The following is a 17,678-nucleotide window of genomic DNA, read 5'->3' on the forward strand; positions in this document are numbered from 1 at the left end:
CACTCATGTAACTGTAACCCTCTGTATAGTATCTTTACAATAAAAAAATTAAAAAAAAAAAAAAAAGCTATATAGGATAGATGAATAGCCAATATTATACTTAATGGGAAAAAACATCAACCAATTCTCCGAAAATCATGAACAAGGCAAGGATGCCCACTATCTCCGCTACTCTTCAATATAGTCCTGGAACCCTTGCCAGGACAATAAGGCAAGAAAAAGACATTAAAGGGATCCGCATAGTGAAAGAAGAAGTTAAACTATCCATCCCTTTTTGCAGATGACATGATACTATACCTTCACGATCCCAAAAACTCCATCCCCAAACTCTTAGAAATCATAAATCATGGGGCTGAGAAGGTGGCTCAGTGGTAGAGCGCTTGCCTTGCATGCATGAGGCCCTGGGTTTGATTCTTCAACACCACATAAGCAAAAAGAGAAAAGCTGGAAGTGGTACTGTGGCTCAAGTGGTAGAGCGCTAGCCTTGAGCTGAAGAGCTGAGGGACAGCGCCCAGGCCCAGAGTTCAGGCTCCACGACCGGACCCCCCCGCCAAAAAAAAAAGAAATTATAAATTGCTTTGGCAAAGTAGCAGGATACAAAATCAACCCACAAAAATCAGTCACCTTCCTGTACACTGACAATGTACAAGCAGAAAGGGAAATAAAGGAATAACTGCCCCTCCAAAATAAAATATTTAGGGATTAACCTAATCAAAGATGTAAAAGAACTATTCAATGAAAACTATAGAAACTTAAAGAAAGAAATTACAGAAGACACTAGGGGGCTGGGAAGGTGGCTCAGTGGTAGAGCGCTTGCCTTGCATGCATGAGGCCCTGGGTTCGATTCCTCAGCACCACATAAGCAGAAAAAGCTGGAAGTGGTGCTGTGGCTCAAGTGGTAGAGCACTAGCCTTTAGCTGAAGAGCTGAGGGACAGTGCCCAGGCCCAGAGTTCAGGCACCATAACTAGCAAAAAAAAAAAAAAAAAGAAGACACTAGGAAATGGAAAGATCTTCCATGCTCTTGGATAGGCAGACTTAATATAGTGAAAATGGCAATACTGCCAAAATTAATATACAAATTCAATGCAATTACTATTAAAATTGCAATGACGTACATTTCTGAAATACAGAAAACAGTTCAAAAATTCATATGGAACAACAAAAGACCTAGAATAGCCAAAACAATTCCAGGAAAAAAAGACAACATGGGAGGGATCTCCATGCCGGACTTCAAACTCTTCTATAGAGCCATAATAACAAAGACAGCATGGTACTTGCACAAAAACAGACCTGAAGACCAATGGAATAGAAGATCCAAAAATAAAACTACCACCTATAGTCAGCTGATATTTGACAAAGGAGCCAAAGACACACAGTGGAAGACACACAGCCTCTTCAACCACTGGTGCTGGGAAAACTGGGCAGCCACATGCAGAAAACTAAAAGTAGACCCCAGCCTATCACCATGCACCAACATCAACTCAAAATGGATTAAAGACCTTAACATCAAACCTGAATCTCTGAAACTACTGCAGGACAGAGTAAGGAGAGACATTTGAACTTACAGGCATAGGCAGGAATTTCCTGAACAGAGTCTCAGGGTCACAACAAATTGAAGAAAAACTCGACAAATGGGACTACCTTAAAATAAAGTTTCTGCACAGCTAAAAGCTATAGCAACCAAGCTAGAAAGACAACCAACTAACTGGGAAAAAATATTTACCAGCAATATATCAGACAAGGGGTTAATATCCTGTATATACAGGGAACTCAAGAAACGAATTCCTCCCAAACCTAACAAACCAATTACTAAATGGGCAAGGGAACTAAAGAAAGACTTTTCAGAAGAAGAGATAAAAATGGCAAAGAAACACATGAGGAAATGTGCACCATCCCTGGTTCTGAAGGAAATGCAAATAAAGACAACTCTGAGATACCACCTTACCTCAGTCAGAATGGTCCACATCCTCAAGTCAGCCAACGACAAATGCTGGAGGGGATGTGGAGAAAGAGGAACCCTATTACACTGCTGGTGGGAATGTATACTTAAACCACTTTGGAAAGCAGTCTGGAGGGTCCTCAGAAAGCTTAATATTGACCTCCCTTATGACCCAGTCATACCACTTCTAGGCATCTATCCTGAACAACAGGAACCAGTATACAAGGACACATGCACCTCCATGTTTATTGCAGCACTGTTCACAATAGCCAGGATATGGCAACAACCCAGATGCCCTATCACAGATGAATGGATCCAAAAATTGTGGTATCTATACACAATGGAATATTATGTAGCCATTAGAAACCACAAAATAATGGCATTTGCAGGGAAATGGATGGAGCTAGAAGAAATCATGTTGAGCGAGGTAAGCCAAGTGTAAAGAGGCAAACGGCACATGGTCTCCCTGATAAGTGGATGTTAAATCCAAAATGTTAGGTGATACGACAAAATTAACAAGACTTAAGAAACAAAGGACTTTCACTCATCTGGTCGAACCACTACTAAATATCCCCATGCTGCTGATCACATGTATGGTGTATATGTGCACACTGCAGGGAAACCAGGAGGAATCAGGGAAAAACATATAACAGTGGGACCCATCAGTTGCACTGGACATTGATCAAAATGAACTAAGCAACACAATGGCAGTGATGGGAGGGAGGGAACAAGTGGGAAAAGAGGGAACAGCTGATACTATGCAAAAAAGAAATGCACGTATCACCCAATGTGGAAGAAATAACTGTATTACAGAGCTCACAGAACTCATAAATGTTATAGACCATGATAGACAATTTGCTCCATGAAAGTTAGAATGTGTTTGTGATTTTAACTAAGCATCACTATCCCACAATACTGTGCAATTTGGGAAATTATGTAACCATTTAATCGCAGTAAAAAATTTGGAAAAAAGGGGCTGGGAAGGTGGGTCAGTGGTAGAGTGCTTGCCTTGCATGCCTCAGGCCCTGGGTTCGATTCCTCAGCACCACATAAGCAAAAAGAAAAAAGCCAGAAGTGGCGCTGTGGCTCAAGTGGTAGAGCACTAGCCTTGAGCTGAAGAGCTGAGGGACAGCGCCCAGGCCCAGAGTTCAGGCCCCACGACTGGACCAAAAAAAAAAAAAAAAAAAATTTGGAAAAAAAAAAAAGTCAAGCAAGAGCATGAGGCCTAAGTTCAAGCCCCAACAACAGAACCAGAAAAAAAAAAGTACAGGATAACTTATTTAAAACAACACCCATGGGACTAAGAATGTGGCTTAGTGATAGAGTGCTTGCCTAGCAGGCATGAAGCCCTGGGTTCAATTCTTCAGTACCATATAAACAGAAAAAGCAGAAATGGCATTGTGGCTGAAGTGGTAGAGTGCACGACTAGAGCTAAAGCTCAGGGACAGTGCCCAGGCCCTGAGTTCAAGCCCCACAACTGGCAAAAAATAAAATAAAAATAAAATAACACCTAAACCAAATGAAAAGATAATATTTCAAACAATTGAACAGACAGAAACTGCAGCATGGTGATCCACAACTGTAATCATAGCTATTTAGAAGGTGGAAAAGATGAGGATTGTGATTTGAGGCCAGTCCAGGGAAAAAGTCATCAGGACTCCATCTCAATCAGTAAGACATGTAGTGGTGACTCAAGCCTGTGATCCCGGCTGCTCAAGAGACTGTATGAAGAATTGCCATCCAAAGGCAAAAGCATGGGACTTGGAAGTAGAGGCATGTCTCAAGTAGTAGAGTGCCAGCCTTGAAATTAAAAGCCCAATGAGAGAGCAAGACCCTGAATTCTGTGCTCCAATAGAAGCACAGAAGAAAACCAAAACAAAATAACCAAACACTGGAGGCTCATGCCTATAAGCTTAGCAACTCAGGAGGCTAAGATCTAAGAATCACACTTAAAAGCCAGCTTTGCTTAGACAAACAAACCCAAGAGACTTTTTCTTTTTTGCTGAGGCTTGAACTCTGGGGCTGAGCTCTGTCCCTTAGCTTCTTCTGCTCAAGGCTAGGGCACTACCACTTAAACCACAGCACCACTTCTGGCTTTTTCTGAGTAGTTTATTCTGAAGACAAGAGTCTCATGGACTTTCCTGCCCAGGCTGGCTTCAAACTGCGATTCTCAGATCTGAGCTTCCTGTGTAGCTAGGATTATAGGTGTGAGCCACTGGTACCTGGCTTCAAGAGACTCCTATCTCCAATAAACCATCAAAGAAAGTCAGAAGTGGAGCAGTGCCTCAAGTGATAGAGCATCAATCTGGTAAAGTTCGGACAGTGTATAGGTCCTAAGTTCAAGCCCCAGTACCAATATGGATGTGCGCGCACACAAGCACACACACACACACACACGCGCACACACACACACACACACACGCACACACACACACACGCACACGCACACGCACACACACACACACACACACACACACACACACACACACACACACACACACACACACACACACACACACACCCTGAAAAATAAGGCTAGGGGTATGGCTCAAATGATAGAGTGTCTGCCTAATAAGTATAAAGCCGAGTTTGATCAAAGACCAGTATTACAGGGGGAAGGAGGGAGTTGTGAACAAATACATCATAGAAGAAAAAAAATCTAAGTTCATAAAAAGATGTACATATATATACTGACATCTCTATCTATATCTATCTATATATACTGAAGATTAGCCTAACTGGGTATTCATTTAAATATCTGTAATAACATACATTTACATCTATAAAGCATAGTTACTAGGGAAGCTGAGATTCAACAGGAAAAAAAGGTTCAAGAAACATGATTAGATTGAAGAAACAGAACACTGTAGTACATGCTTGTTATCCCTACTATTTCAGGAAGTATAAAATATGAGGACCGATGTCAAGGCACAGATCTGGACAAAAGACAAGACTCTATTTTAAACAACAAAACAAACAAGCAAACACATGGGGCTGGGAAGGTGGCTCAGTGGTAGAGTGCTTGCCTTGCATGCATGAGGCCCTGGGTTCAATTCCTCAGCACCACATAAACAGAAAAAGCTGGAAGTGGTGTTGTGGCTCAAGTGGTAGAGTGCTCGCCTTGTGCTGAAGAGTTGAGGGACAGTGCCCAGACTCAGAGTTCAGGCAATGGGGGGGGGAGGGGGGAGACAACAACAAAACACAATTGGACAAAATATGGCTGGATGCATAGTTCACCAGGCGATCACTTGCCAGATATAAAGACCTAAATTCAAACCCTAGTACTACAAACACAAAAACACACACACTGAGTCTCATAATAGGAATCTCTTATAATAGATCAACTTACGACAACCAGGTAATGGCCTTTCTTTTAAAAATCCACCTCCACTTCTAATCCAAAATTGTAAATAAAGGATACTTTTCCTGATATCACAAGCATTAGCAGTCAACAAGGTTACAAAATCTTTTGCATCAGTTCTGAAATTCTCAGTTAAGCAGATCATCTGTAGGTAGCTGGCAACATTTAGCTTAAAAACAGAGAGAAAAAAACAAGAAATAGCATTAGTTTCAGAGTTAATTGAACAATATATAAAAGCAAAGTAAGTTTTTCTTATACAGTATCTTCAGATCTTGAGAATTAAATTTCCATTTAAAAAATGTATGAGCATATGGCACCAAATTAGAGGGATTTTCCATATATTTCTTTTCTTTTCTTTGTTTTTTTGTCGGTTGTGGAGCTTGAACTCCGGGCTTGGACACTGTCCCTGCATTCTTCAGCTAAAGGCGAGCACTCTTCCATTTGAGCCATAGTACCACTTCCCATTTTCTATAGGTTTATTGAAGGTAAGAGTCTCATGGGCTTTCCTGCCTGGGCTGGCTTTGAACCACGACCCTCAGATCTAGCCTCCTGAGTAGCTAGGATTACAGGCATGAGCCACCAATGCCGGCTATGTATTTCTTTTCTTTACTGTGTTTAGTCTAGAAAAGCAAAGAAACTTACATGAGAGATTCTCCAACCCTGAATATTACAGGCAGTTTTATCAATCTTGGAAAAAACCTCTTAGGATTAAGTATGGTATACCTCAATAGAATACTTCATAGCCATCAAATGTATGAATACTACAATACTGAAAAATACTTACGTAATTTTTAAAATAGAATAAGAAAATTGTATCAATGAGTATTTATATGTAAGTACACAGACATACACATATGTTTATATGTCAATGTAGTCATTGATTTTATTTTACTCCATAGTCTTTTTTCTAAAAAGAAATCATGGTAGATTTTTTTTTTTTTTGGTCGGTCCTGGGGCTTGAACTCTGGGCTGGGCGCTGTCCCTCAGTTCTTTAGCTCAAGGCTAGCGCTCTACCACTTGAGCTACAGCACCACTTCCGGTTTTCTGATGGTTTATTGGAGATAAGAGTTTCACGGACTTTCCTGCCCAAGCTGGCTTTGAACTGTGATCCTCAGATCTCAGCCTCCTGAGTAGCTAGGATTACAGGCGTGAGCCACCAGTGTCTGGCTAGATTGTTTTTTTATTTGCCAATCCTTGGGCTTGAACTCAGGACCTGAGTACTGCACCTGGGCCTCTTTGTGTTCAAAGCTACCACGTGAATCACAGCCCTGGCTTTTTCTGAGTGGTTTATTGTAAATAAGAATCAAATGGCCTTTTCTGCCTGGACTTGCTCTGAACTTGCAATCCTCAGATCTCAGCTAGGATTACAGGTGTGAGCCACTGGCACCTGGCCATGTTTTTAATTTAACTGTATTAGGTATCTAAAGGATGGGTCTGGCTCTCCAACATCCTCATGGAGTTCTTATTTGTGTGTGTGTATGTGTGTGTGTGTGAGAGAGAGAGGGGGAGAAAATGTATACTGGGACTTAAAATCAGTGCATCACTCCTGCTTTGCTTTTTCACTCAAGGCTGGTATTCTACCACTTGAGCCACACCTTTCACTTCTGGTGTTTTGTTGGTTAATTGGAAATGAAAGAGTCTCACAGACGCTTCTCCTTGGGCTAGCCTCAAACCTTAATTTTTAGGTCTCAGCCTTTTGGAGTTACTAAGATTACAGGTTTGAGCTACCACTTCTTAGTTAAAATGTTCCACTCTTGATGGACATACTGTTTGTTTTGTTGAGACAGAATCCTGACATGTAGATTAGTCTTACCTCTATATCTCCTGCCTTAGTCTCCTGAGTGTTGCTCAAAGTCCCTGAGAATATCCCTCAGGAAGTTTTGGAGGTGATGAAAATGTTCCGCATCTTCATGTGAGTGATAATGATTACAATGGGATTTTACATGTTTACTTTCACTGGGTAATAGACATAAGTGCAAATTTTAACTATATTGAACTCTCTTAGCCAGGCATGTAGACACATTCTGGCTGAAACAGAAGATCTTAAGTTTGAATCTAGCCTAGGTACTTAGAAAAACAGAAAACAAAAGTGCTGTGAGTGTGGATCAAGTAGTAGAGAGCTTTCTAAGTATGCAAGAGGCTCTGAAATAACTCTCTAGTGCCATTAAAAAAATTCATCTTAAGAAAGAAATACTACAAGGGAAAAAAAATCTCAAATGAGCTTTGAAATTAGAAAAAATTAAGTATTTGAAGAAAAGTAAAAAAATAATTACAGCCAAGAGCCAGTGGCTCATGCCTATCATCCTAGCTTTTCAGGAGGCCGAGATCTGAGGACTGCGTTGGAAGCCAGCACAGGCAGGGAAGTCCCTGAGATTCTTATCTCCAGTTAAGCACCAAAAAAATCCATAAGTGAATCTGTGGCTCAAGTGGAATGAAGATAGCCTTGTGCAAGAAAGCTACAGGGCAGTGACCGACCAGGCTCTGAGTTCAAGCCCAGAATTAGCATACACACAAAAATAAATAAATAAAAAATAAAAATAAAAGTCTTCTAAAACTCCGAAGTTTTATTCCTTAGCAAACATTTTAAATTATAGCTTAATAACAAAAGCTTTTATGTAATTATGATATGCCATTGATTATTATGAAAATGCAAAACTTACCAGGGACGGAGTATTGAAATTGATTTCTTCAAAACAACCATCAAACACTAAACTAAATGTTGGATCTACAAAAAAAAAAAAATATATCAAACAGTAAAAGCTGTAAATAACTTTTTCCAACACTAAAAGTAGATTCACAAAGAAAGATTCACAAAGCTGGGCACTGGTGGCCCACACCTATAATCCTACTCAGGACGCTGAGATCTGAAGATTGTGGTTCAAAGCTAGCCCAGCCAGGAAAGTCCCTGAGAATCTTTTTTTTTTTTTTTTGGCTCCGGTTGTGGGGCCTGAACTCTGGGCCTGGGCGCTGTCCCTCAGCTCTTCAGCTCAAGGCTAGCACTCTACCACTTGAGCCACAGCACCACTTCCGGCTTTTTTCTTTTTGCTTATGTGGTGCTGAGGAATCAAACCCAGGGCCTCATGCATGCAAGGCAAGCGCTCTACCACTGAGCCACCTTCCCAGCCCGTCCCTGAGAATCTTATGTCCAATTAACCACCAGAAAACAGGAATTGAAGCTGTGTGGAAGGGGAGCTCAAAATGGTAGAGTGCTAACCTTCGGGGAGGGAAGAGTCAGGGATAGCGCCCAGGCCTTGAATTCAAGCCACATGATTGACAAAACAAACAAACAAACAACGACGACAACAAAAACCCAGGGGCTGGGAATATGGCTCAGTGGTAGAGTGCTTGCCTAGCATGCATGAAGCCCTGGCTTCAATTTCTCAGTACCACATAAACAGAAAAGTGAGAAGTGGTGCTATGGCTCATGTGGTAGAATGCTAGCTTTGAGCAAAAGAAGCTCAGAGACAGTGCCCAGGCCCTGAGTTCAAAGCCACAGGACTGGCAAAAAAAACCCAAAAAAACAAAAACACTCTCACAGACTTTCCTGTTTGTGCTGGTTTTGAACTGTGATCCTCACATCTCAGCTTGAGTAGTATGAACCACTGGCATCTGCTTTTTTTTGTTTTTTTAAGATAAGGTCTTGCTGGTGCCTGTGGCTCACACCTGTAATTGTAACTACTCAGAAGGCTGAGATCTGGGGAACACAGTTCAAAACCAGCTTGGGAAGGAGTCTGTGAGACTCTTATCTCCAATTAACCACCAGAAAACTGGAAGTGGCACTGTGACTCAAGAGGTAGAGTGCTTGCTTACCTTGAGCTGAAGAGCTCAGGGACAGCACCAAGCCCAGAGTTCAAGTCCCATGACTGACCAAAAAAAAGACTAGGTCTCATAATACAGAATGAACTTGCCTTTAATCCTGTCTACTCAGGAGGCTGAGATCTGAGGATCACAGTTCAAAGCCAGCCTGAATAGGAAATTCCCTGAGAGTCTTTATTTCCAATAGACCACCAGAAAACCCGAAGTTGCGCTGTGGCTCAAGTGGTAAAGCACTCGCCTTGAGCTGAAGAGCTCAGGGGCAGTGCCCAGGCCCAGAGTTCAAATCTTTTCTTCCTGAGTACCAGGATTATTAGGAATGTGTTACTACATCCAGCTAAACTTACATGTTGGGGGGCAGTAATACAATTAAAACTCAGGACCTTGTGCTTGCTAGAGAACTTGCTCTAACTAGTACCTGCCTAGTACTAGTGCTCATGTTGGCTAAGAAGGTTCTCCACCCTTGAATATGAGCCATACTTCTTTCAACTGATTTTTTATTTTATTTTTTACCAGCCCTGGGGCTTGAACTCAGGGCCTGGGCGCTGTCCCTGAGCTCTTCAGCTCAATAGCACTCTACCACTTGAGCCACAGCGCCATTTCCAGTTTTCTGGTGTTTAATTTGAGGTAAGAGTCACAGACCTTCCTGCCCAGGCTGGCTTTGAACTGTGATACTCAGATCTCAGCCTCCTGAGTAGGTATGATTATAGGCCTGAGCCACTGGCACCCAGCAGCTCTCTTGAGTAGCTCGAATTACAGGCATAAGCCAACAGAGCCCAGCTCAACGACTTTTTGTTGTTGTTGTTGTTGCTTGTGGGGCTTGGACTCTGGGCCTAGGCACTGTCCCTGAGCTCTTCAGCTCAAGGCAAGTGCTTTATTACTTGAGCTACAGAGCAACTTCTGGTTTTCTGGTGGTTTATTGGAAATAAAGAGTCTCAGGGACTTTCCTGCTCAGGCTGGCTTTGAACTGCGATCCTCAGATCTCAGCCTCCTAAGTAGCTAGGATTACAGGCATGAGCCACAAGCACATGGCTACTCAACGACTTTTTGTTGTTATTGTCCTTGGGTGCTGTCCCTCAGCTCCTCAGCTCAAGGCTAGCGCTCTACCTCTTGAGCCAGAGTGCCACTTCTGGCTTTTTCTGCTTATGTGGTGCTGAGGAAGTGAACCTAGGGCTTCATGCATGCAAGGCAAGCACTCTTCCACTTAGCCACCTTCCCAGCCCTTCTCAACAACTTTTAAAGGAACATTTCTAACTGAAATTAGAAGTTTTCCTACAACATTTGAACCAAAGTTTTAATTGTACTGAAACCATTGTCACCTACCACTTGTAGTAAGGACTACAGGTCGTTTAGTGGTTGCCATGAATGTTTTGATTGCATTCAAAAATCCAGCATCTTCATCAAAAATGACATCAACCTACAAAACATTTATTAGAATATTAATTAATTGGGAAACATGACACTCATTGGAATCAGTTACATATATCATTAGATGTAGAATATATCAATAATACAAAAATTAATTTTGAAAAGTAAACTTAGCTCATACTGATAAGTTTGTCTTATATCATAAAATAATTTTTTAAATAATCAAAATATTAACAGGGTGCTGGTGGCTCCCACCTATAATTCTAGCTACTCGGGAGGCTGAGATCTGAGGATCATGGTTCAAAGCCAGCCCGAAGAGGAGAGACCTGAGACTCATCTCCAATAAACCACTAGAAAACCAGAAGTGGCACTGTGGCTCAAGTGGTAGAGTACTCACCTTGAGCTAAAGAGCTCAGAGACAGTGTCCAGGCCCAGAGTTCAAGCCCCATGACCGACCAAAAAAAAAAAGAAAAAAAATCAAAATATTCAACAATGACAATAAAAAACCCAGAGCTAGCCGGATGCTGATGGCTCATGCCTACAATCCTAGCTACTCAGGGGATAGATCTGAAGATTCCAGTTTAAAGCCAGCCCAAGCTAGTTCATTGAAGACATTTATCTCCATCAAAAAGCTGGAAGTAGAGCCTGAGGCTCAAGTAATGGTATGCTAGCCTTGAGCAAAAAGCTCAGGGATAAGGCACATTAATTCCATTAATTAATTCCATTAATCATCTTCCTGAAAATTATTTGAGGGCTGGGAATGTGGCTTAGTGGTAGAGTGCTTGCCTAGCATGTATGAAACACTGGTTTTGATTCCTCAGTACCATATAAACAGCAAAAGCTGGAAGTGGAACTGTTGCTCAAGTGGTAGAGTGTTAGCCTTGAGCAAAAAGAAGCTCAAGAGCCGGGCGCTGGTGGCTCACGCCTGTAATCCTAGCTACTCAGGAGGCTGAGATCTGAGGATCGCGGTTCAAAGCCAGCCCGGGCAAGAAAGACCGTGAGACTCCTATCTCCAATAAACCACCAGAAAACCAGAAGTGGCGCTGTAGCTCAAGTGGTAGAGCGCTCGCCTTGAGCTGAAGAGCTGAGGGACAACGCCCAGGCCCAGAGTTCAAGCCCCACGACCGACAAAAAAAAAAAAAAAAAAAAAAAGAAGCTCAAGGACAGTGCTCTGGCCCTGAGTTCAAGCCCTAGAACTGGCAGGGAAAAAAAATTATTTGACAGTTGATGAAATCATATGCTTTGATTACAAACAGAATATTTCTGAGCCGGGCGCTGGTGGCTCACGCCTATAATCCTAGCTACTCAGGAGGCTGAGATCTGAGGATCACAGTTCAAAGCCAGCCCGGGCAGGAGAGACCATGAGACTCCTATCTCTAATAAACCACCAGAAAACTGGAAGTGGCGCTGTAGCTCAAGTGGTAGAGCGCTCACCTTGAGCTGAAGAGCTGAGGGACAGCGCCTAGGCCCAGAGTTCAAGCACCACGACCGACAAAAAAAAAAAAAAAAAAAGAATATTTCTGGCTTTTGGGGCATATGTATATCAAATAACCACACACACCCAAACGTACTTTTCTAGAATTAAGGATTCAACCTAGGGCCTCTCATTTGCTAGGCAGGTGGTCTACCACTTGAGGCCCTTTGTTTTTGTTTTGAGATAGGCTATCTTATAGTTGAGATTACATTTGTAGCTACAGTGTGTAGCTGAAATTACAGCCATCATACATGGCTTATAATCACTATGTGAAAATACACAGTCAACATTACAATAAATTTTTACCAAGGTATAAGATGAACATATACCTCTGTAAGCCTACCTCCTCAAAAAGAATGAGAGATGTTGCATTTTTTCTGTTGGGTTCTTCAGCTCCAAATTCTTTGATATTTGAATTAGCTTCATTTGTATTTTTGGTCTGAGTAATTTGCTTTTGTTCCAAAGAAGAATGTTTTATTCCTGCACAAATAAAATGTTAACGTTTTAGGAAAATTCATTTTTATTAGAACACTAGACATTTCCACTGAATAAGCTCAAACTGAATTCTCCCTAAGAAAAATCAAATAGAACATTAAAACTCCTACATGCAGAACTTTCAGTTTAACTGAGGTTTAACAAACAGCAATAGGAGCCTATGAAATATGTTCATATTTTTATATGTAATGTCATTAACACTTAAAATATCAAATTTATTTTGCAAACTTAATATTTTACCTTTCTTACTTTCCATAGATGCTCCTCCTTCTTCAGTGCATTTGGGTTTGGAAGAAACTTTAAAATAATTGGCCAAAGTTTTAGGAAGAAGTGCTCGTTTTTGCCCACTATTTTTGGGTGATGATGGAGGATGTTTTCTTGGTGATGATAAAACTCTCTTAGGGGAGTTTAACTTTTCTGTTAAGAAAAAATTGTATTTAAGGGATAAACATTCAAAAAACTAAAGAGAGCAAGATTAAGGTAATCACACACACACAAAAGACCCAAATAAAACTTCTAGAAATGAAGACTACATAGTGTGACTGAAAGCAAATGAGAATTTGTAGAAGAAAAGATCTCTAGCTTGAATAAACAGTACTAACTATTCAAACAAATTTAGAGGAAAAGGAAGGCTGAAAAGCTGGGCAAAGCATCAAGAAACTGAGAGAACTTCAAGTTCAAATATCAGAAATTTGGAGTTGCCAAGGATATGGAAAGGGCAGGAAAGGTATTTTAAGAAACAGAAGTTGGTCCTACATATCATTTAAACCCAATTAAATATCTAATCCCTAGAGACTTGCCCTGTTTTCTCCTAGTTTCAGTTGCTCCTTCCTGGTCTCCTACAGTGCCCTTACATGCCCCATACAGCTTTGTCAAGTGGTAGTCTCCATGATCCTGACAGTGGACTGTGGTCTCAAGGTGACAGACTTTGTCTTATTTCCCTTGAGATTCCCCAGTGTCCAGCACAGTGCCAACAATATGAGAGGTACCTGACCAAACGTATTAAATAAGTAAGTATATGCATGAGCACAGGTCTCCTAACATTCCCCACTGTGGGGCAGACAGGCAGCTGGCCAGCGGGTACTGGTGGTTGCTTTAGAGCCAGGTCTGGTCCCCAGGCATTCTAACTCCCAGCTCAGGATAATAAGTAATCATTTGGCCTGTTCTGCCCAGACTTCATGTCTTTAGGTAATACAGTCATTAAACTAGAATCTTTTGGGCCACTTGGTGACAGATAATTATGCCAAGCACAAAAACCATGTAAAATTCTCTCCTTTAGGCCATGGAGCTGTGACATAGTGAGGTCACAGCCTGGCCTCAGTTATCTCCAAATCTCTTGGTGTTCAGATATGTATATGGTACAACCCAATGCAATAGTGTCTAGATCGACTATTAAACCATTTATAATGCCCAGGAACCAAATTGTAGTAGCCAGCAATTAGCTCTATTCATGTTTTTAATTTTTCTCCATTTGAAGTTTAATGGATGGTTATTATGATGTAGTCTATACATCATCCAAGACTGCAGGCTGCTTGCTAAAGCAGCTAAAGAAAACTAGACTCTGTGCTGGGAAACTGTGCATAACCTAACTGGACTCTGGATTCAGTTCTGAGTCTGCTGTTTTGTTTCACATCTTCTTTCTCCAGGCAGAGAGTCAGGAAGAAAATGGATTTGGAACATAACCATTCTTCATCCAATCATATGGCACACATTCCATGAAGGACTGCAGACACACAGAAAAAGATATGGTACATCCCTTTCTCAAGTTCTGAAAGAGAGATCAAAAGAAAGAGGAAGGAAAAAGAGAAAAAGAAAAAGGGAAAGAAAGAGAGAGAAAGAAAGAAAGAAAGAAAGAAAGAAAAAAGAAACATGTATATCTTCTATTTCTGTACATGGCTGCCGGGTTTGTGTTCATATTCCATAGAATCACTGGGTTAAAACCTCTATGACAAAGGTTATCAATGTCCTCAATGGCCATTTCCAGTGGACTCATCCATACCACAAGATTTATTATATTTTTACTCTGAACCAGACAATTTCTGGCTTATAGGGACATAATGGGGATCAAGATTTCCTTGGAGCTGATGTTTTTGTGGATTTTATTTCAGTCCTTGGGTCTCTGTATTGTTTGCTGATGTTGAACATTACTTTCTGGAAATACATTTGCATTCCATTCAAAAAAAAAAAGAAAGGGGCTGGAAAGTTGGCTCAGTGGTAGAGCGCTTGCCTTGCATGCCTGAGGCCCTGGGTTCGATTCCTCAGCACCACATAAGCAAAAAGAAAAAAGCCGGAAGTGGCGCTGTGGCTCAAGTGGTAGAGCACTGGCCTTGAGCTGAAGAGCTGAGGGACAGTGCTCAGGCCCAGAGTTCAGGCCCCACAACCGGACCAAAAAAAAAAAAAAAAAAGAAAGAAACAAAAGTTGGCTGAATGTCAGTGGCTCACTCCTGCAATCCTAGCTACACAACAGGCTGAGATGGAATCATGATTTGAAGCCAGCCAGGGCAAGAAGGTTCATGAGATTCTCATCTCCAATTAAACCAGAAAAAAGTTGGAAGTGGAGGTGTGGCTCAAGTGATAGAGTGACAGCTTTGAGTGAACAAACTAAGGACGAGTGTGAATCCCTGAGTGTAAGAACAAGCCCATGAGTGTAGGAAAGCCCATGAGACTCTTATCTGGCACACAAAAACAACAAAAAGAAACAAAGCCTGAAAATTTTCAATGCAATGAAAATGATAAACCCATACATTGAAGAATCACAACAAATAAGAAGTAGAAAATACCTACATGAAGAGATCTCATAATCAAAGTGTTTAAAGTCAGTGATAAAAAAAATTTTTAAAGCAAGCTGATGCCAGTGGTTATTGTCTACAATCCTAGCTACTCTGGAGGTTGAGACTTGGAGAATAGAGTTCAGCCCAGGAAAAAAAAAGTCTGCAAGATTCTATCTCCAATTAACCAGCAAAAGGCTGGGCTATAGACTACCAGCCCAGGGCAAGAAGGCAAGAATGAATAAATACAAAGTATCAAAATACATTAAATAAACCAGGCTGGTGGCTCATGCCTGAAATCCTAGCTACTCAGGAGGTTGAGATCTGAGGATCAGGGCTCAAAGCCAGCCTGGGCAGAAAGACCGTGAGACTCTTATCTCCAATAAACCATTAGAAAACCAGAAGTGGCACTGTGGTTCAAGCAGTAGAGTGCTTGCCTTGAGCTGAAGAGCTCAGGGACAGCACCCATACCCAGAATTCAAGCCCCACAACTGGCAAAAAAAAAATACATTAAATAAATACAAATCCATGAATTCATAATAACATTAAGAAAATATGAAACTACAAAAAAAGCTCATGGTCAACATTGGAGGCTGCTAGTACAGCTTTAATTTAAGAACTAAAAAAAGAAAAGTTGGGTGCTGGTGGTTCACTAGCCTATAATTCTAGTTATTTAGGAAGCTGACATCAGAGCATTGCAATTCAAAGCCAGCCTGGGCAGGAAAGTCCATGAGACTCTTATCTCCAAATAATCACCAAAAAGCCAGAAGTGGAGCTATGGCTCAAGTGCTACAGCACTGAAACTCAGGGAAAGAGCCCAGGCCCAGAGTTCAAGCCCCAGGATTGGCACAAAAAAAAAAAAAATTTTTTTTTCTTTATTTCCAGAAATACATTTTCCATGGGGGAAATAAAACCTGCAACCTTATGACAAAGTAAATAGGACTTCAGAAACAAAAGACTTCCACTCATTTTGTTATATCATTGCTAAATGACCACATATATGGTATATATATGTGTGTAACTGAGGGAAGCTAGGATAGGAGGACACAGAATCAGAGGGAAATGGGAAAACATACAACAGAAGGGCCCATCAGCTGCACTGGACATAGATGAAAATGAACGAAGCAACTCAAAGGCAGCAATGGGAGGGAGGGAATGAGAGGGAAAGAGGGAACAGTTTATACTAAGCAAAAGAAAAGAAATATACTTATCACCTCATGTGGAAGAAATAGTTGTAGTGTCAAAGCTCATAGAATTCACAAACTTTAGCCAGTGCCTGTGGCTCACGCCTGTAATCCTAGCTACTCAGGAGGCTGAGATCTGAGGATCACAGTTCAAAGCCAGCCCAGGAAGGAACGTGCGAGAAACTCTTATCTCCAATACACCACTCAGAAAACTGGAAATGGCACTCTGGCTCAGGTGGTAGAGTGCTAGCCTTGAGCTGAAGAGCTCAGGGACAGTGCCCAGAGCCAGAGTTCAAGACCCATGACTGACAAAAAAAAAAAAAAAAAAAAAAAATTCACAAACTTTATAGACCATGATAATGATAATTGTGAAGGTTAAAATGTATTTGTGACTTTAAGTATCACTCACTATTCTACAATACTATGAAATATGTGAAATTTATGTAATCACCTAATCCCAATAAAAAAATTTAGAAAAAAACAAACCTGCAACCCCATGATGTAAAAGTCTTGGGGAAAACAAGAATTAGAATATTAAACATGATATCTTGCCCATGTAATTGTAACCCCTCTGTACAGTATTTTCACAACAACAACAACAAAAAGAATATTGAACATGAGGCAATAGTTGGTAAATAGTGCTTCTCAGAATTCCAACTAATAGGAAATGGCACTGTGGCTCAAGTGGTAGAGTGCTATAGCCTTGAGCTGAAGAGCTGAGGGACAGCACCCAGGCCCAGATTCAAGCCCCACGAGCAACAACAACAACAACAAAAAGAATTCCAACTAATAAATACCAAAAGACCAAAAGAATTATAAAATTATTATTTTAAATCCCTAATGAGCCAAGTACTGGTGGCTCAAGCCTAGTTTGTAATCCTAGCTACTCAGAAAACTGAGATCCGAATATCATGGTTCAAATTCAGTGTAAGCAGGAAAGTCTACTAGACTCTTATCTCCAATTAACCACTCAAAAACCAAAAGTGAGGGGCTGGGAAGGTGGCTAATTAGTAGAGTACTTGCCTTGTATTCATGAAGCTCTGGGTTCGATTCCTCAGCAACACATAAGCAGAGCGCTAGCCTTGTGCTGAAGAGCTGAGGGACAGTGCCCAGCCCAGAGTTCAGGCCCCACAAGCAAAAAAAAAAAACCCAGAAGTGAAACTGTGGCTCAAAGTGGTAAAGCTCTAGCCTTGAGCAAGTGCTCAAAGACATCACTTAGGCCCTGAGTTCAAGCCCATGGCTGACAAAAAGAAAAAAAATCCTAATGAGTCCGTT

General features: G+C 41.2%; 1 protein-coding gene across 1 annotated transcript in view; it reads right to left on the reverse strand.

Moving 5' to 3' along the window:
- Atad5 (ATPase family AAA domain containing 5) overlaps positions 1–17,678 on the reverse strand; it is a 50,886-nt gene that overhangs the window by 7,969 nt on the left and 25,239 nt on the right. The window contains exons 15-19 of the mRNA XM_070027246.1: positions 12,692–12,868; positions 12,300–12,436; positions 10,438–10,531; positions 7,962–8,026; positions 5,290–5,470 (exon numbers count right to left, since the gene is read on the reverse strand). Coding sequence (XP_069883347.1) covers positions 5,290–5,470; positions 7,962–8,026; positions 10,438–10,531; positions 12,300–12,436; positions 12,692–12,868 — 654 coding nt within the window. The remainder of the gene's footprint in view (positions 1–5,289; positions 5,471–7,961; positions 8,027–10,437; positions 10,532–12,299; positions 12,437–12,691; positions 12,869–17,678) is intronic.

The sequence above is a fragment of the Dipodomys merriami genome, unplaced genomic scaffold (assembly GCF_024711535.1).
Source record: "Dipodomys merriami isolate MVZ:Mamm:240054 unplaced genomic scaffold, mDipMer1.0.p SCAF_19, whole genome shotgun sequence".
NCBI lineage: Eukaryota > Metazoa > Chordata > Mammalia > Rodentia > Heteromyidae > Dipodomys > Dipodomys merriami.